The sequence below is a fragment of the Osmerus eperlanus genome, chromosome 6, assembly GCF_963692335.1.
Source record: "Osmerus eperlanus chromosome 6, fOsmEpe2.1, whole genome shotgun sequence".
NCBI lineage: Eukaryota > Metazoa > Chordata > Actinopteri > Osmeriformes > Osmeridae > Osmerus > Osmerus eperlanus.
The window spans coordinates 11,742,961-11,763,582 of NC_085023.1; the positions used below are offsets into that span (position 1 = coordinate 11,742,961).

At 53.2% G+C, this 20,622-nt stretch overlaps 1 protein-coding gene across 1 annotated transcript in view; it reads left to right on the forward strand.

Moving 5' to 3' along the window:
• birc6 (baculoviral IAP repeat containing 6) overlaps positions 1-20,622 on the forward strand; it is a 91,947-nt gene that overhangs the window by 33,592 nt on the left and 37,733 nt on the right. The window contains 17 exon segments of the mRNA XM_062463498.1: positions 251-451; positions 906-1,185; positions 1,328-1,584; positions 1,878-1,986; positions 2,305-2,538; positions 3,085-4,024; positions 4,168-4,311; positions 6,048-6,177; positions 8,823-8,902; positions 8,905-8,956; positions 9,307-9,468; positions 10,256-10,429; positions 14,547-14,746; positions 15,445-15,516; positions 16,331-16,634; positions 17,928-18,145; positions 20,381-20,545. Of these exon segments, the coding sequence (XP_062319482.1) occupies positions 251-451; positions 906-1,185; positions 1,328-1,584; positions 1,878-1,986; positions 2,305-2,538; positions 3,085-4,024; positions 4,168-4,311; positions 6,048-6,177; positions 8,823-8,902; positions 8,905-8,956; positions 9,307-9,468; positions 10,256-10,429; positions 14,547-14,746; positions 15,445-15,516; positions 16,331-16,634; positions 17,928-18,145; positions 20,381-20,545 (3,722 nt within the window).

A 20,622-nucleotide genomic window follows, 5' to 3' on the forward strand; every position in this document is an offset into this window, starting at 1 on the left:
ATCTAGAAGGTTCTGTATCCATACAAACATGTATTTGGACCTTGCTTTGTGTAAAAGCGTCGGCTAAATGACTAGAATTGAAATGTAAATATGGGGTTATAGGACCAGACTGGTCGTGTTTAGGTATTCCCTCCTAATATATATGAAACGCCTCTGGAAAGTATTAATACGTAACTAAATTAAACGTAAACATCACATTTTTTCCCTTCCCCCCTCTCTTAAACGCTCCGTCCCGTCTGTCCCTCCCCAGGCACCATCACCTCCAGCAGCCCCACCGCCCAGCCCGCCGAGGTCCTGCTCCAGGCCACGCCCCCTCACCGCCGCGCCCGCTCGGCCGCCTGGTCCTACATCTTCCTGCCCGAGGAGGCGTGGTGCGACCTCACCATCCACCTGCCCGCCGCCGTGCTGCTGAAGGAGCTCCACATCCAGCCCCACCTGGCCTCGCTCGCCAGTGAGTCCCCTCCCCGAGCGGCGCTCCGTCAGCCTCAGTGGCCGAAAGCGTCTCCCCCCCTCCGTCGACAGGCTTCCCGACGCCCTCCGTGCTGTTCCCCCCCCTCTGTGTTCTCGACTCGCGTGTTCCCAGATGTCCCCCAAGTCGATGAGATGTGTCCTTGAGTGGAAATAAGGGTGCAACGTGGATTTTTTGACATTCGTCCTGCATCTTGTTTGTTCCCTTTCTCTCAATTACGAGAAAGTGCCCCGCCGTTCCTTGTTCTACACTGCCACAACTCTCTTGACCAAAATCGAATTTAGTTGGGAGAAATAAAAAAAAAAACACTTACCTCAGGAGACTGCCGTTATAAAACTGCTAAAATGGCCAACATAAGCGCTTAATCTTGTGATTCAACTTCTTCTTCTGTTAATTTGGTTTTCCTCCTCCTCTCTGCCCCCCCCCCCACCCCCAGCCTGCCCGTCCTCCGTGTCGGTGGAGATCAGTGCCGACGGGGTGAACATGCTGCCCCTCTCCACGCCGGTCATCACCAGCGGCCTCACCTACATCAAGATCCAGCTGGTGAAGGCGGAGGTGGCGTCGGCCGTCTGCCTGCGCCTGCACCGCCCCCGGGACGCCAGCACCCTGGGCCTGTCCCAGATCAAGCTGCTGGGCCTCACCGCCTTCGGGAACACCTCCTCGGCCACGGTCAACAACCCCTTCCTGCCCTCCGAGGACCAGGTCTCCAAAACCAGGTAACGGAGAAGCCTCCGAGGGGAGAGGGAGGGGGGGAGCTTTTGCTGATGTGTTTGGGGTCCCTTTTTTTGTTGTTGTTGCATTTCTGACTATTATATGACAAATTTCCTATGTGTAACCCCGCCTCCCGCCTCCCTCCAGTATCGGCTGGCTCCGCCTCCTCCACCACTGCCTGACCCACGTCAGCGACCTGGAGGCCACGATGGCCAGCGCGGCCGCGCCCACCGCCAACCTGCTGCAGACGTGCGCCGCCCTGCTCATGTCGCCCTACTGCGGCATGCACTCGCCCAACATCGAGGCCGTGCTGGTGAAGATCGGCCTGCAGTCCACGCGCATCGGCCTCAAGCTCATCGACATCCTGCTGAGGAACTGCGCCGCCTCCGGCACCGACCCCACCAGTACGTAGCCAGGCAACGCACGCGTGGCGCTCCTGGGGATTTGGGGGACGTTCCGTGTTACCGTGTTTGTTTGACATTTGGGTCATTTAGCAGATGCTGTAGATATGGGTACATTGGTTGTTACATTGGTTCCGTAACCATTGTGATGGGTTTTATTCGTTTGGGTAATGAGTCCCATTGTAAGGGTTAGGTGGATGGTTCCTCGCACGGCTCCGGTTCTGGGTTTGCTGCTCGTTCATGTTCATGTTCCTGGATGTTCTGCGCTTGACTGGTCGTGCCTGTCTCGGTTTCAGACCTGAACAGCCCTCTGCTGTTTGGAAGACTCAACGGCCTCTCCTCAGACTCCACCATCGACATTCTCTACCAGCTGGGAACCACACAGGACCCCGGGACCAAGGACAGGTACACACCACCCTCTCTCTCTCCTACAGGCCTACTGCTTACATCCTATGAGAAATGATTGTAAACTGAAAGATGTATTGACTTGGGTTTTGCTGGCCAGGCGCAGAGAGAGTTTTGATCAACTCTCCTTTAAATTGTCCCCTTTTTGTGTTTTGGAGATCTTCAACTTACTTTAACTGAAACACTGATGTGATCTGTTAATACAATGAATAGCTAGAATGGTTCACTTTATGAAAAGAGCAGTCATGGCCACCAAAATGTCTTACTTTATCCATCAATCCAGAGATGATTAATCTGTGTTGGTTGTGTCCCCTGCAGGATCCAAGCCCTCCTCCAGTGGGTCCACGACTCGTCCAGAGTCGCGGCCCACAAGAGATGCAGCCCCGTGGGCTACATGGGCCCAAGCTCCTCCTCCTCCTCCTCGTCGCGGGAGTACGGCCTCCTCATGCCCTCCCCCTCCCACCTCCACTGCGTGGCGGCCATCTTGTGGCACAGCTACGAGCTGCCGGTGGACTACGACCTCCCGGTGCTGCTGAACAGGGAGCTCTTTGAGTGAGTAGAGCTGGCGAGCGGCGACCCGAGGCGCAGGCACGCGGGCCGGTTTTGCGACGGCCCCGCGTCGTCACGCGGTACTTCGCCCGGCGCCGTGGCAACTCTTTGTCCTCCCCCGTCCAAGGAGAAAAGGAAGCAAGGCTTTTGTTGCTCAGAAGCGTCTGCGCTTTGAAGAGCGTTTTCTCCTGCTCTCGCAGCGTGTCCTCTGGGTGATCATTTGTTCCTTGTAGAATGTCGACGGGGCCTCTCTCTGATTGCTGTGCTTTCTGCTGGCATACTGTGCAAACACGAGTCGTGCGTGTCTGCTTTGTGATCCCTGATGTGAAAATACTCTCATGAAGTATTCATGTGTACGAAGTGAGAATCATGATGGGTGCTACCTTTCTCTTCCGGGGGCCCCGCAAATGGCTGATTCGCTTGTAAAGAAATGACTCGATAGAGGGACAGTTTTATTATGCTTTGTTCTTTGAAGATTAGATGACCTTTTTTTTGTGTTATTACGAAAATAATCTATGCTAAATCTCTGTTTGGCTGTTCCTTCTACAGACTGCTGTACAACTGGTCCATGTCGCTGCCCTGCACCATGGTGTTGAAGAAGGCCGTGGACAGCCTGCTGTGCTCCATGTGTCACATCCACCCGGGGTACTTCTCCCTGCTCATGTCCTGGATGGGCATCGTGGCGGCGCCCGCCGCCGCCCACTCCCAGGCCCAGCACCACCGCCTGTCCATGACCGACGACGGCAAGAAGCAGCACGACCTCAGCGCCACCGCCTCGGCCGCCGCCACGGCCGCCGGCCTCACCGACGACTCCAAGCACGCGCGGCCGCCCGTCAGCCTGTCCGAGTCGCAGCTGGCCACGCTGGCCGCCGCCTCGCAGTCGCCGGGGGCCATCGAGCAGCTCCTGGACTCTGGGCTGCCGTCGCTGCTGGTGCGCAGCCTGGCCGGGCTCTGCTGCGGCCTCCTGGCCAGCGCCGACCTGCCCCTGCCCGCCGCCGCCTCCGCCCAGGCCGAGCGGAGACACCACCACCATCACCACCACCAGCACCTCCATCACCCCCACTCCTCCTCCTCCTCGCAAGCGAGAGCGCCCCTGTCCGCCGAGCTAGCGGCGCCCGTGTTGCGCTTCTTGACCGAGGTGGGGAACAGCCACGCCATGAAGGACTGGCTGGGGGGCCCCGAGGTGAACCCCCTGTGGACGGCGCTGCTGTTCCTCCTGTGCCACTCCAGCGCCAGCGCGGGCGGCACCGCCACCCACGGCCACGCCTCCGCCTCCGGGGGAGGGGCCCAGGCGGCGGGCCCCAGCGGAGCGTGCTGCGCCCCGCCCCCGGCCCCGCCGCAGCCCTCGGGCTCGCGCTACTCGCTGGCGTCGTCCATGCGCAGCGGGGGGCTGACCACGCAGCAGAGGACGGCGCTGGAGAACGCCACGGTGGCCTTCTTCCTGCAGTGCATCTCCTGCCACCCCAACAACCAGAGACTTATGGCCCAGGTGTGGAGCCCCCCCCCCACTCCCTCCCCCTTTGTCGGTGTCCCCGTCAGATGGCTGGCGGATGGTTCCCGCCCTGCTTTCGATCATACTGTCGGATCTCCGTCGGAGTGACCTAACCTCTTCCTCCCCCTCGCCCCCTGCAGGTGCTGTGTGAGCTCTTCCAGTCGGCCCCCCAGCGAGGCAACGTGCCCGTCTCCGGCAACATCTCGGGCTTCATCCGCAGGCTCTTCCTGCAGCTCATGCTGGAGGACGAGAAGGTCACCGTCTTCCTGCAGTCCCCGTGTCCGGTGGGTCCCGCCCCGAACCTCCTGTGGCCAACACGGCTTCTCTTCCCGTCGGGGCGTTCGTCAAGGCCCTGCTTTAGTTGTTCCTCCCTGGTCGGCTCTGTTATTGCAGGATGGGTTACAGCTTGTGGTAGAGGTGGAAGACGGGCGCACTGGTGGTTTTGGTAGAGGGGGTCCACACCTGAGCAGGCGGTTACTAAACAAGAGTTTTCAGGCTCTGTTCCTGAACACGTTTCTAGTGTAATAAACCCTGGTGGCCACCAGGGTTTAGCACAACAGTAATGTGAATAAACGGAACACACGCACTCGCAGGCGTGCGCGTGTCACTTCCTCGCGCTGGTTTCGAGCGTATCGGGTTTCCCTCCTAATGTTAATGCCCTATAATTCACACTCCTCAAAAGATTTGTTGTCAAGAGAAGGATTTAGGGAGACATGACAGACATGACGTTAAAGGAGAGAAATTGGTTTCATCTGTCCCCAAAGCTAATTCCATTTGAACCTCGCCAGTCATCTCGTTGTCGTCATTACTCCCTGCTCAGCTTTTTAACTTATTTGTATTATTATTTTTCATAAATAGCCGCGTGCTGGGGTGTTAGGCTCAATTGACGGGCAAGCTGAGGGATGATTGTTGCCGGGCATACCAGGAAAACACGCTCCATCATGCCAGACAGGAAAATGAGCCGTTATTTGGGATCGAGGGCCGAATATCTTTTGAGATCATGTTTATTATGAAATCATCTGTTATTTGCAGGCTGGATATGAAGGGTGTATGTTCACCCACGATCCCTTTCATGCATGAATTGTTAGACCCAACAGTCAGGGCACATTTTTCTAGTAAGGTTGGGGGGGGAAACCTTTTTCCTTGGTGCCGAAAAAAAAGCGTAGACTTTAAAACCGACTCGTATCCCACATTTATCAAGTTATTTGGACTCTTTATTACAATATATAACTGACCTTTCCAGTGACTTGAGTGCGTCAGTGTTGAAATAATAACATCTGCACTTTGATATTTAAACCTCATGTCCGTCTGATCTCTATCTGGCTGGAGGAAACTTGACATTTATATTTGTCACGTCAATCAAATGCCACTAAACACTTATGATACTCCAAACAGGCCAAGCTCCGCTTTCCAAGCTGTTTCAGTGACGAAGAACATGATGTATGAAGCTCTTCTGATAGGAGGGTTCTCTTAAGTCCATTATCCAAAATAACTCTGTTCTGAGTCAATTAAACGACTTTCTCTTCAAGATGGCGTTGGCGCAGTGCCTTAGTGTGTGTGTGTGTGGGGGGGGGGGGGGGGGGCGGGGGTGGAGGAGTTAACCCCCCAGTACGAGGTCCTTCTGCTGGGCCATGGCCCTGGATCCTCGGCCTGTCGCTCAGAGGTTGCAGGAAGCAATAAATGTCGCCCGGGATGATGTGCACATGCAACATTCATTCCGGATGAGAAGCCTTGTCAACTCGTATAAAAGCAGAGGTAGAGCGATGAGCGGAGGGAGAGAGAGAGAGAGAGAGAGAGAGAGAGTAGTGTCATGTCGGAGTCAGAGTAACCCATGTCATCTTTAGGCAGGCTTCCATGTTCAACTGAAGAGATTGACAGTCCCTTCATTCGCAGGTTATTTTTTATTTGGACTTTTCAAGTGCTCTCCACGTCCTCGACATCGATGTCTCTGAATCAGTCTTGAGTGCGTCTTTCAACCCTTCGATGTCTTATCATCTCTCTCTCTCTCTACCCTCCTCAGTTGTACAAAGGACGCATCAACGCCACGAGTCACGTGATCCAGCACCCCATGTACGGAGCGGGACACAAATACCGCACCCTCCACCTGCCCATCTCCACCACGCTGGCCGAGGTCCTGGACCGGGTGTCAGGTACGTCCTCCTGCCGCGCCGGCCCTCTCGCGGCGCTCTCCTCCCTTTTCTCACGCGTGCATCAGAGCAGCGTTCCTATTGGCTAACCTGAACTTTTAGGATGGTGTGGCGTCGTGCCTTACGGCATCATCGTCGGCCCAATCGACGTCTTCGAAAAGCCAGCTTTGTGTTGGGGGGGACTTCAGTAAAGAGCGAGTAACTCTGTAGGACGTGGCACGGCATTGCACAAGCACACACTGGGGAGAAGTCTCCCTGTATCGTCAGGTGGTGCGAGCGTGTGTGTGTGTGTGTGTGAGTGTGTGTGTGTGTGTTCTACACTCCAGAGCCACCTCCCTGGCCCACACACCACTCACACAAGCAGGGAAACCACTCGACCAGCCCAGCTCACCATTCAAGCGTTTTATCCTCCCAGCCCTGGCTCCTTAAATTTGAAAAGGCAGACATATTTACATATTTGAAGGTAATGCGCCGTGTCGCCACCTCCCAGACTCCATCAGATGTGCCCAGACCCACGCATGCCGAATACACAGCAGATTCCAAGACCAATACTGTCTTTGCAAAAAAAAAGCACGGATGTTTTGTGAACAGAATCGTTCGTCATTCGTTATTCATAGCAAATATCTCTCAAAAGTTTATAATATTCGGATTTCAACATTTTGGGGGGTTTTGCTCATTTATGAGCGAAAAAACATAACGGCGGCATGGTAGTGTATCACGAGCTAGCTTCTGCTGTGCAGAGTTAACCAGCACAGACCCGGGGCCCGTTTTAGCTCCATGTCTTCCACAGCTCACCTGTCCCATCTCCGCCCACCTACTTCCTGTTTCTGCCCGCATCTCTAAAACACACACACACACACACACTTTCTATTCCTCTCTCTCTCTCTGGAACCCACATACAGGCACTGAGAACATGAAGCAAGCACACGGTACACTTCATAGTGTGTCGCCTCCCCCCCCCTCCCTCCAGCTCCCAGGGCGTAAACATGGACCTTTCCAGTCGACTGCTGCGCGTCCACTCACATTATTGGCAGCAGCGTGGGCTCGTTTCCGGAGCCTTCCCCTGTACCTGTAGCGCACCAGCAGGGGGAGATACTGAAGCTCTCTGAAACGGACACGAGTTACCAGAACGCGCTGCATCTTGCTAGTGTATCTATGAAACCCATAATTGTAAGCCTAGCTCTTTCTCATGAATAACTTCTCTCTCAACTAAATTCAAGCAGGCCAAATGATGTAAATCAAATGACTAAGTACCCCTTAATAAACAGAGCAGCATGTCATGTCTTGTATTCATTTAGCATTGGAATCGAATCTTGGAGCTTAAGGCATTAGCTGGTCATCCAGGTACTGGCAGCCTGGCTGCACAGCACCCTGCCCCTGTCCGGGTGTGTTGACCCTGGCCAGCCATCACCAGGCCTGCTGGTGATGAATGGCTCTCTTCCTGGGACCTTGAGAACAACAGATAGCAGCCCTGATGATAACCTGGATACAGAGGCCCCCCTGCCTCTGGAAGGCTCTGAGACCATGACGGCCCGCGGCGCAGCCTTGCTGCTGTTATTACTCGATCCTGGAAAGCTGGCTGAGCTAAAGCTTCGGTCTTCGATTGGGGTCCAGCCAAGTGGCTTCAGGCCTTGGGAGGGGCGGGGTTAGACGTTGGCGGTGGATGGGCGTTGCACTGGCCGAACCACCTCTGTTACAGTTCAGTCTGCCAGGGGTCCTCTTTGGAAATCAGGGGAAATCTTTGCTAGCGATGGGCCTCGGAATTGCTAATGTTATCTACTGACTAAGGCCGCCTTATCTGATCTCTGAAGAATAGATATGCTTGATCTAACTGTTGATGGCATCTGTTAGCCCTGTTGGCGCATACATTAGGCTTGATGTCAATACTTGTTGTTCAAAAAGGCAGCGGGCCCTCAAGGGTATATATATGTTATGACAATTAGCATCAATAGTTTCCTGACTGTATACGGCAGCTCCTAGACCCCTAGGAGAGAGAAGCAGCAGCCCAGAGCAATGTTTCCTGTCTCCTTTTCCCATCGACAATGTGCTTTTTCTCCTCCCTCTGTTCTTTTCTTTCTCTCACGCTCCGTCTCCGCCCCCCTTTCTATTGTCTCCCTTTCTCTCTCTCTCTCTCCCTTTCTCTCTCTCTCTCTCTCTCTCTCTCTCTCTCTCTCTCTCTCTCTCTCTCTCTCTCTCTCTCTCTCTCTCTCCTCTCTCTCTCTCTCTCTCTCTCTCTCTCTCTCTCTCTCTCTCTCTCTCTCTCTCTCTCTCTCTCTCTCTCTCTCTCTCTCTCTCTCTCTCTCTCTCTCTCTCTCTCTCTCTCTCTCTCTCTCTCTCTCTCTCTCTCTCTCTCTCACTCTCTCTCTCTCTCTCTCTCTCTCTCTCTCTCTCTTCTCTCCTCTCTCTCTCTCTCTCTCTCTACTCTCTCTCTCTCTCTCTCTCTCTCTCTCTCTCTCTCTCTCTCTCTCTCTCTCTCTCTCTCTCTCGCTCTCTCGCCCTCATCGCCCTCTCGCCCTCAGCCTCTCGCCCTCTCGCCCTCTCGCCCTCTCGCCCTCTCGCCCTCTCGCACCTCTCGCCCTCTCACTCTCACCTCGCGCTCCCTCTCGCTCTCTCGCTCTCTCTCTCATATATATATCTCTCCACGACAGACACCCCCAGCATCACAGCCAAGTTGATCAACGAGCAGAAGGAGGACAAGGAGAAAAAGAACCACGAGGAGAAGGAGAAGAGATGAAAGCCGACAGCGGCTTCCAGGACAACTACAGTGTCGTCGTGGCCTCAGGTATCCAGGCACTCATTTCTCCAGCCAATCCCTGTTAGCCACCAATCACCCTCGAAGCGCCGCTCCTAAGAGCTAATTAACTAGTTCATCAGCTTCAGTGCATCAATGGTAGAGGGCTGATAAGTTCAATATTTACACTAGACATACGAATAGCTATGAATAATAAGTTATCGTGGGTAAGCTCCTTTTATTGAATGGAATCCTTTTGATAATTCTGTAAGGAGAGGATGTCACAAAACATTGAAATGGATTTCAAAGCAAATATTGACCTGGATCGAATGAGTCCGGTTTAGTGTGAACTCCGTTTTAAAAGTGTGCATTTGTACACTGAGTTGTGTGTGTGTGTCCAGGTTTGAAGTCCCAGTCCAAGAGAGCGCTGTCCACCCCTCCCCGCCCCCCCTCCCGGAGGGGCCGCGTGATGAGCGACAAGTTGACCGCCTCCTCAGGTGTGGACCCCTCTGCCAAAACCATCAGTGTGCCTGTCTTCCACCTCTACCACAAGCTGCTCCCAGGTACTGGCCTCGCACACCACTGTCAGCTCCGCTTAGCTCTCGGGACTCCTCCTTCATTCGGTCGCACACTCACACACACTCACACTCACGTACTCTCTGTCGCACACACACAAACCTCTGGACAAATGCAGAGAGCAAGCCTATATATTCTCCGAAGAGGACCGTTGAGAAATATTTAAGCCGGCACAATTTCACACCAAAGACTTGATACCTACATAATGTAGAGGTATTTATTTTTGTATTTTAGCTGCACAATATAGTGTGACATTATTACTATTATTCAAAACGCTTCAAATTTGACTGTACATCCCCGGTACACAAATACACATATCCAATGCATCCTCCCCCCCCCCATACACACACACACCACCCTACGTTCTCCTCCACCAAGGGAAGTCTATCGATCCAGCCTACTTAATGAAGCTGTTACCTCTGTCTCAATCAATTCATCGAGCCCGTGCCTGTGTGCCCTTTGGCTGTGCCCCAATCAGTAGGGCCGTGGCCCCGGGGTGTCACGGTACACGTGCCGTTCCCTCCGCCCTGCCACTGTCACATCCTCAATTCGGCCTGTACTAGTCACTGCCAAACTGAATCGGGAACACTGAAGTTCCTAACACTAGTAGCACTCCAACCGATCGGCGGCCTCAAACTGTGGCGTCATCGGCGCACCGTTCCGACCACCGAACATCGTCCGCGTCATCTTTGGCACGTGCCGTCGCTAATATCTAGGTCACGTCCCCTCGTGCCGTGTACAGTAGCCGTCATGTATTCCTCCTCCCCCCTCCAGGTCAGCCGCTGCCGGCTGAGATGACCCTGGCTCAGCTGCTCACCCTCCTGTACGACCGGCGGCTGCCCCAGGGCTACCGCTCCATCGACCTGACCGTCAAGCTGGGCTCCAAGGTCATCTCCGACCCCGGCCTCTCCAAGACGGACTCCTTCAAGAGGCTGCGCACAGAGAAAGGTCAGCTTTTGGTGCCCCGGGGTCCCACGCACACGCGCGCACAGACCGTACACACGGTCGCGCTTAGCCACCTCGTCCACGTGCGATGAGAGAAACCCTCCACACACACACGCGCGCGCGCGCACGACTTCATCCTCCTCTCCAAAGTGCGAGCTCATCTCTCATATCCCTTCTGCTCTGCAGTTAGACCCAGGTCTGGTTAAGTGAGGCCCTGATGGCCCTCTCTGCACGCCTCCCCTGACAGCCCGTTCCACAGAGGGATGGATGGCTCCCCTCCCTCCGTGCCCATCCATCTGTCTCGGCAGCCGTGCCCATCTCCCCCCGCCACGTCCAAGCAGCCGCGCTCTATCTGGAAAGAGGGGGGGGTGGGGGGGGGGGGTGAGGAGGGGCATACACAACCAGCCATCTCCACACTCAGGCGGTCCTTTAGTGTTGAGTCATGGGGCCCATGTATTAAAAAAAAATACAAATAAAGAAGTATCCATTTCCGTGATGGCCGGAACCATTTTATTTTGATGGGAAGCTATAGTGGGAAGATGGAAATGTTCGAATGTATGTCAGATGTATTACATACTACTTAAAGGGCTGGGCCATAGGCATGGGGAATGGGTATAAGATGGAGTGGCTGCATCTAAATGGGTTTTGGCGTGAATTTACAGGCCGTTGTCTTTCGAGCCAGTTTCCCCCCATCCCGGGTCCTGTTCTTAATGGAGGTTATTTTGGTCTGGGGCTCTTACATCACCACCTCTATTAGACGTCTGGCTCGCAGAGGAAAGCTGCAATGCTTGATGGCTCCTGGAGTTTGCTGGTCTAGTCAGGTTTCTCCTACCTTAAGGCCCAGCTTGTTCCAAGCATATTTCAGCTTTTTGTTACTGGAGTAATATTAATCAAGGTAACATGTACTTTGAATATGTTTGTAGCAATCCTGGTTTCTCTAAGACATAGATGTATCTGTCTCTATTGTGACATGCATATTTTTTTATGTCACACATCCAACGTCTGTTTGATGATGTCAGCAGTGGTGAATGTGCCGACTAGGTCAAATCTTTTTAGCTGACCACTATTCCTACACACACACACACACATGGCACCTCGGCAGATTCCTACTGCAAAACAGGGTTCACACACTAACATTTTATACATGATCGAATAACATTCCTTCTCCCTTCATGTGGAAAATTGAGTTAAACAATGAGAATGTGTTCAATAATGTATCCATTCTTCTCTTCACCCATGGCTACACACAGATCACTACATGCCATCTCTTGGAGCATAATGAATGTTTTTTGTGTGTGTGTGTGTGTGTACGGAGGGAGAGCTGTGATTCCAGCAGGAGCCGTTTGTGTTGTTCTGCTGCGTTCACGGTTCTCTAGAACATGTTCAACTGCCACCGGCACAACACACAGCCATCCGACTGGTGTACGTAGCGAAGCACGACTCATAACCACCAGAACAGGGACAGCCAGGAAAAGCTAGCAGCTCATGCGAACCTGGTTGACACGGTCCAAACACTTGACCAATCCGGGACCACCATTCACCGCTTTTAAGTCCTCACCGTTCACCGAACCCAGAGAGGAACTGAAGGTGCAGTCCTTAGCTTGTGTGGTACTGGACTGGGCTGTACTGTACCATGTTGAGACATTGTCTGGAGAGACCCTTTCCTGCCGCTCCAGGCTAGTTTGGCCTATCAGCAAGCCCATGCCTGGTGGCACAGCTACAAAAGCCTGATTCCCTTTCTGCCAGTAGAGGATGTTGATTCTGCTCTGTCGCCTGTTTGCCTTTCCTCTTCCCCTAGCCGCCTGGTCCCCCCTCACAACTACACAACCACTCAGTCAGAGTTGTTTTGTTTAGTGCACCCCCTCCTCCCTGCATTTCATCTCTCTTTATAGCGCCATCCATCGTTTTGGAGCCAGCCCCTCGTCACTCGGGTCCAGTTCGACGACCTCAGTGTTGGTTTGAACCGTTTCGTCACTGTCTGTGTATCCACCTGACAGGGAAGACTAGCGACTTGTGTGTTCCTGAGGTAATAAAAAGCCCTCATGTCTGAAGAAAAGAGCCCAAGCTTCTCCGAGCTAATCTCGCCCTTAGCCCAGACACTAACCACCTGATTAGCTCAATCATTGTCTTCGTTGAACCAATTTACTTTCACTCCTCTCTGGCTCAGGAGTTCAGATAATTAGTTGAGGGATATAGATTAGAGAGTGGGAAGGAGGATAAGACTGCAAATGCCATGCACCAATAGTGCTGTTAGCTAGCTCTCCCAACGCTGCGCTTTCTGCTCCAGGACAAAAGGACGGATCAGGCTTCTAATTTGTGCGGACGTTTTGTTGTTGTTGAATGATACACATGGCACTATCCATATGAAGGCTCTTATCTTTTGAAGGAATTGACCCTTCAGGCTTACATTTCCTTCTGCTGTTGGCCCTGGCCCAACTGCATTATCTGCATTTATGGCTCACCTAGCCATTTCCCCAGAAAGCTTCCTTCTGTTTTCTGAAAACCAATCCTTCCGGAGGATTCTTTCCAGAGACCCCATTGAGGCTGTTAAATGGAGGGTAGAGCATTGACCCTCGCTAAAAGACCTGGGAGATGGAGAGAGGGAGATTGAGCAAAAGAATGTGAGATGGAGGTAGAGAGTGCTAAGGTACTGGGGGGTGGGGGGGGGGATCCATTTACCTCTGCGCCACTTAGCGCTCCTACATTCTCCATACTGGAGACGGGCTCAAGGAGGGCTCCCAGCCCTTACCTTCTGTAAATAGGCCAGGCTTTCACATCAAAATGTTTTTTGTCCCTTGGGAGGCCTTTTTCGGTCTTCCAGCTCGCTTTTACTCTCACCATTTCTGACTTATCTTGTCGAAGTCAGCGGTTTAAATACGTTTGGTTCACCTTTACCAAGGAACACACTTTGCTCCAATACAGAGTCAAAAGATGTTCTCGTCTTTCTCTATTTGTCCCGCCAAGGTCTCATGTCTATGATTGGTCGGTGGATTCACCGGCAGCCTGATGATGATGATGATGATGTATTTGCACATGATGATGATGATGTATTTGCACATTTACATCATCACCGTAACTCAATGGTTTCTGCTGTTTACATATTCTCCAGGCGGCGCAATCTCTCCTTGCTGGCCCACTGAAAGACGAGCATCCCCACCTCCTTCACGTCGAATCCTGTTTTGGAGTCCAGACAGCACGAGCACTGTTAGAAACCCTATTAGTCACAACCTCTGTGGCTTTTTAATTCACCATGAGGAGAATGGGAAAAAGGACCTTTTAGAAAAGAGAGGGAGGGAGGGAGAGAGAGGGAGAGATAAAAGGACAAGAGGGCAGTCATGAATCATCAGTTTTATTTTCTCATCCATGAGAGATGATGTGCGGCTTTCTTGTAGATGAGCCATCAATCGACTCGAGCTTTATATCATCGTAAAACGACCCTTGCTCACTCTGGCAAAGACAAACAGTGTGCAGGGCCAGTTGAGTTTTTTTTTTTTCTTCTCCACCCTTTATTCTGTCGAGTCGGTCTGACTTTGTCTACGGAGACGACCGCCCCCAAACGTGCAGAATAGGACGGGTGGTTTGTCTGCGTCCTTGATTTTTTATATTTTTTTAATCAGTGCCCAGACTGCACCAAGTCTGGGATGCTCTTTTTCAAGTGCAACCATTAGCGCACGTTATCGTATCTACACCTCTTCCGTCCCAAAGCCAGTGGAGACTTGGGTGTCTCGTTTCTGCCATTTGTCTCCCCTCCCGTGCGATTCCCCACCTTCCTTCTTGGCTGCTTGAGCTTGATTAATGGGGGAGTAGCTCTCTTTTCCCCCCTCTCTCTCTCTCTCTGTCTCTTTTTCCTCCGTCTATGAATGATGAATCTATAAGAGATGATTTATCTCATGATCTGGGCTGGAGGTAAACACAGGCCTATCTGGCAGGGTTCCTCCCCAGTGTTTGTTATTGCCGTGTTGTTTTTTCGAGATCTGATTGTCTGATCGCAGAAACATTAATTCTGTTCATCTTCAAAAGTACAAGACCGCAATATTGAATCGAGTGTTCGTCGGAACGGTCCGGTGTTAATGTTGTGTGTCCCCTCTCTCTCCTTCCCCCTCCCTCCCTCCCTCTCCAGTGGAACACTGTGAGATGCTGAGCAGCTGCCCCGAGGATGAGCCCATGACCCCGGGTGACGAGTGCCTGGATGCCGCCATCGACGAGTCCCTGCTGGAGACCAACCCCATCCAGTCGCCGCTGCAGGTGTTCGCTGGGATGGGCGGCCTGGCCCTCATCGCCGAGCGGCTGCCCATGCTGTACCCCGACGTCATCCAGCAGGTCAGACCAGCGCCCACGCCTCGCGTCCAACGAATTCGACGTGTCCCCGTTACCAATAAGCTAGGGGCACTACTTTGGTGTAAAAACAGACTGGAAAAAGTTGCCGTTTTGTTGTAGGTTGTGATTGAGGTTCTCCCGGTAAGGTCAATGGATGACGTCAAACGTATATCGCCTTGTTCACCAAAGCGTGTCCTGTGAATTCATTTCCACATCTTCTAAATGTAATGTATTCATTTAGCAGACACCTTTTATCCAAAACGACCTACAGTCCCGGGTGCAGTCATGTGCTCCCACCACAGAGCTATACCTCAGTATTATTCCAATCTTAACACGGAACCATTAACGGGGAATCCAAATTGACTTCCTAAATATTCAATCTGTTAGGACAAGAGTTTGCGTGTGTCTCTCCAGCGGGCCCATTGAAAGGGCCGGCATGTCGCCGGGTTTGGTCTCCCTCCGTATTTGTCTGCCCCGCTCCCCGGGCGCTACATCATGCCTATGCCATGTAAATGAAAGTAAATAGATACTTTAGCCGGTAATTGAGCATGCACAGTGACAAGGTGAGAAGCTGAAACAGCTGAGATGGATTCTTAGACCTGCCAAGCAACTAAATCTGTTATTTGTTTTGTTATTTTTAATCTTTTCCCCTCCCACTACCTCCACCTCCCCACCCTCTCCCTCCTTTCGAATCGTTGCAGAAAATTGAGTTATTCAGGCAGTCTCCCAGAGCCACTGGTGGCTGGCACCAGGCTCCCCACAACGGCCACCAAGTGAGACAATTTTATTACCTCATTTAGACCCGTATGAACGACACCCACATGAAAGATTTGATGTGACAAAGTTTTTATTTTATTGGGCCTACCATTATTAACAAACTCGTATGTTCCAAGGTCTGTCTCGATCATTCACCGTCTGAACGAACGCTGTTGTTTTTGCACGTCATACTCTTGTTGTGAATTATTAAAGCTGCATGGCTAGCTTAGCTTCGAGACCGTTAGCAAACTCAATTCTATGAAAGGGCAGGTGAGCCTTTTCTGTTCAAACAGAACCAGCCTTTAGTGGGTTTGGTAGCTAAACAGCTTTGCCTCCATTAGCTAACATTGTCCCACAGGTGCCAAGTGTTTTACTTGAGGCGTACATTCCTAGAGAATCGCTCTGGCTTTTAGTTCAGCTGAGCTTGAATTGATCGTATTGACATCAAGTGTGGGCACACGTGGGTTAAAGCTCAGATGCGCTTCTCGTTTAAGATGGTGTGTTAGAGTTAGCGTCAAATGATGAAGTGCGACAGACTTGTTATCATAGCCCCGAGTCTATAAAGCAAACCGTTTTGAGTAAATTCGGCCAGTTCATGTATAATCTCAAAGGTTAAAAAAACAATACATTGAAAAAGGACCTGCACTGACATTTACGACCACACGTCAGAAACCTTCTGAACAACCGTCTCTTCCTCCTCGGTGTCCTTACACCCACAGACACGACACGACACCGCGTCAGCACATTTTGTCTAGCGCTGTCCTCCCCGTCCGCCCGTCCTCCGCGACCACGCCCTGGTCTAACCCCCCCCCCCCACGTGTCCCTTTGCAGGTGACCGCCCCCGTGGTTCCCTCGGCCACGCAGGAGAAGCCCAAGGACAGCGACCAGTTCGAGTGGGTCACCATCGAGCAGTCGGGCGAGCTGGTGTACGAGGCGCCGGAGACCATCGCCGCCGAGCCGCCGCCCATCAGCAAGTCGTCCGTGCAGACCATGTCGCCCATCCCCGCCCACTCGCTGGCGGCGTTCGGCCTGTTCCTGCGCCTCCCGGGCTACGCCGAGGTGCTGCTCAAGGAGAGAAAGCACGCCCAGTGCCTCCTGCGCCTCGTGCTGGGGGTGACGGACGACGGCGAAGGCAGTAAGTGTCCTCACGCTGCAGACACGGACCAGGCAGGTGGGCTGGGACTTTACCTAGTGGTGGGCGGGGCTTAACGTTCTCATTTAGGCCCCCCCCCCCTTTTTTTGGGCTGACACTGAGGGTTGTTTGTCATGATTCCAGTCAGGTCAGATGGTCAGCTCCTCTGGCCGGGTCTGGTGGTCAGGACTAACTGTTGGCCTCCATCACCCTCCGACGAGATTAGAATCTGTCCATAAATGGAAACATGCGTGTGTTGTGAGTACGCGCACAGGAGGCTGTTGAAGGTCTCTTGGGGACAGATGTCCCCCTCCCTTATCCACCCCAAACCTGCCGCCGCCACCCCCCCAAACCGGGACACTCACTGGCTTTGTCAGCCAGTCGATCTGGCCAATGGCGCCGATCAATAACGCCCGTCATCAAAGCCCCCACAATACATAGCTGTCACTGCAATAATGTGGCCGGCGCATGTAACTGGACCCCTCTGAAAGCTGCCTAGGCCTGCCTGTGGGAGGGGAGGAGAGAGAGAGAGAGAATGAATTAAATGACTCGATTTACAATTGAGACACGTTTGTCCGCCCCCACCCCCCCCCCCACAGTCACGATGTTGCTGCCCCTCTCCCCTCTCTCTGTCTGCAGACTGGTGGGTAATGTAGCTGTTTGGCTTGTTTCGTATTGACGAGTCCTCCCTCGTCATCCAAACGACTCTGGAGATCCTTTCTCTCGTTTGTCTGCCTTATTGACAGTGTGTCGTTAGCCCCTTTTGTGTCTGTGCCGTGTGTGTGTGTGTGCGCCAGCGCTCGTACGCGTTTTGTGCATGTTCCGTGTGTGCGTTTATATGTCAACCGTGTTTGTCTCTGTCACCGTGTTTTCTTTTTGCTGGTAGTCCTTGAGATGACGTTCCCGTGCTGAGGATTGATGAGCAGAGCTGGCTGCCAGCTTGTTTGATGACACTGGTCACATCAGGCTGCCCTTTACCTGGTGTTTAGTCGGTTGTCTTTGCCCTAGATACTGAATAGATTATCTCTCCTCAACCGTCCTCAGTCTTTTCTTCTTGGGCCATCTTCCTGGGCTTCGTAACTTTATCTTCCTGTCTTCAGACCCCTGTAATCCCGCAGTCCTCCTCGTTCTCTGACTGGTGATTGGTCCTGCTGCTTCCTCCTCACAGGTCACATCCCGCAGTCCTCTTTGTTCTCTGACTGGTGATTGGTCCTGCTTCCTCCTCCTCACAGGTCACATCCCGCAGTCCTCTTTGTTCTCTGACTGGTGATTGGTCCTGCTTCCTCCTCCTCACAGGTCACATCCTGCAGTCTCCGTCCGCCAACGTGCTGCCCACGCTGCCCTTCCACGTGCTGCGGGCGCTGTTCAGCACCACGCCCCTGACCACGGACGACGGCGTGCTGCTGCGCCGCATGGCGCTGGAGATCGGGGCCATCCACCTGATCCTGGCCTGTCTGTCGGCGCTCAGCCACCACGCGCCCCGCATCCCCAACGCCAGCGGCAACTCTTCTGAGGTAAGGCAGATTCTTTATTTCTTTATTGTAAGAAATCTGGAGGGGCCAGGTGTGTAAACGACGTACATGCTTTGTCATTTGATCGAGAAGTACCGGAATTAGGCTTACATCTCTCGATGTTCAGGCGTTTTTCAGATGAACTTGACTCGCACCGTGTTTGGTTTTTCTGAAGCTAGCCACAAAATAGCCCCGTTTGGGGTAAAGACAAGTTGACGGGGGGGGGGGGAGCTTGACGAATGCTGTCCGTCTCATGCAAAACGCTCAGCTGCCGCCTCCAATTACTCTGACTTGACACAATGGGCGGCTCTCACTCTTCAGGACGAATGAAGTTGTTTTGTCGCTCGCTCAGTGAGAAGCTCCGTCAGGTTATTAATGGGCCCTACCTGGCAGAGCTTTAGTCAAGGCCTCTTCTGTCCCACTGAGCCTCTTGACAAATTGGCTAATTGTTTCCTCTGAATGATAAGAGGCAGTTCTGAGGGGGAAGAGCGACGGAGAAAAAGAGAGAGACTCGTCTTTGCCAGTCGCTGACAGGGCTAAGGAGATGGAACGTCATGAATGGGAAGTGATTGAAGACCCCCCCCTCCTCAGAATTGGCATGCTCTTTAATTGAAGTAATAATTCCCCTATTGAGCTAGCTGCTCGGCCTTCTCTGTGTTACCTGAACCGAAAGTGCGCCAGACTTCTCCTCTGAAGGCCAGACGGAATCATCAGATGACCACCTTTTAAAACGAAGAACCAATTATCCCCCCCCCCTCTGTTTGGAAGCGGACCTCATCGATCACGGCATAGATCCAGAGCGCAAAAAAAGCTCGACTCCACCGGCCGCTCGACGCGAACACGAGAATGACGAGAGCCTCCTGAAAGGCGTAGGTCAGGGGTCTGCATTCGGTCCCAGCATTGTATCCGTGACGTTCCACTTCCAGCGTGGCGTCTGGTCTCGCTGAGGCGTGCGCCCCCCCCTCTACGGAGCACCGCTGCTGGATTTATGGAGCTGCCAGACTTGAGGACAGATCTCGGGGCCGATGGCTTTGAACGGCGTCCAAAGTCCTGTCACGGTGTCGTAATGGCCGTCCTTGAGGTCCCCTCCAACATCCGGAGCCAGAGCAGGGGTCCTGGCCAGAGATGTGACACTGGATCGACGTAGACCGGGGGCAGACGGATGCATAGTCCGTCCGTCCCGGCAACCTGACCCCCCCCCCCCCCCCCCCCCTATTTATCTGATAACTTATTTTTATCAGGTAGAGTGACCAGCCTCGTCCTCCACCATGGGGCCCAGATTTATGCCCCTGGAATCAGTGATTAGCCTTGTAGCTCCTAGCGCAGCACCCAGCCCAGGGTTGGCAGGAGTGGGGCCGTGCCATGCGCTGATTTCCAGGGCTGTCAGGCGGCGTAGACGCTTGAGTGCCCACACGCTCTGTCACTCCCTTTCATTCTCCCTCTCTCAGTCTCTCTGTGTGTGTACCTTCCTTGTCTTGTGTTGACTGTTCTCCATGTTCAAACTGACTGACTGTGTAAACACAAGACTAAAAGACCAACGACTCCCGATATCATATTTCCCTGACTGCAACATTGACATACCGACTTGACACTGATCTTTGCTGGCACCGAGAGGCCATCTCCATTAGGGAAGAGGGGGGGTAACGTTGCGTGCACGTTCCGCCAACGTTTGAGAACCTGCTCAGGAGAACGCAGTGTTAGCCGTTTGTCACTCACCCGTGTCGACGCCAGTGATCCATACAGCACGGCACGTCGCGTCCAATCAGCTTCAGACAAACCCCTCACTGTGGAGGTGCAGTCAGGTCTGCACTCCTCTCTCCACATCCCGACTGAACGAATCGAGGCGCAGACATTCGCAGATTACTCTCTCTCTCTCCTGGTCCTCTGTTCAAACACTCCCTCCTCTTTTCCCTCCATCACTTCTGGTGCACCTCGTTGCTTAAATGACAAACACACACACACTTCGCCTGAGCAGTAATTCTTTAACTTCCACACACTCCTTCCTCATCCATAGCCCCCCCCCATGTTCTTTATGTGTGTCAGTGTGAGCCTGGTAGGCCAATCCAGTGTGTCTTTAAACCAGTCATATTGTCGGGGAAGGGCAGCCCGTTTCTCGTTCTGAGCAAATATTGCATCACTACGATGAAGCTTGTTTTCATGTGAGTTTGACAGTACCTGGTTAGAACAGTTTAGGACTGATTCCGGGTCTCTCTCTCCCCCGTTCCATCTCCCCCCCAGCCCCAGGTCTCCAGCGGGCACGGCGCGGGCACCAGTGAGGAGCAGCAGCTGTACTGGGCCAAGGGCACGGGCTTCGGGACGGGCTCCACGGCGTCGGGCTGGGACGTGGAGCAGGCCCTCACCAAGCAGCGGCTGGAGGAGGAGCACGTCACCTGCCTGTTACAGGTCAGTCCCACCACCCGCCCGGTCCCTCCTGCCTGGGCCCCGCACCGCCACACACCACCAGACTTCCACGCGGTGCA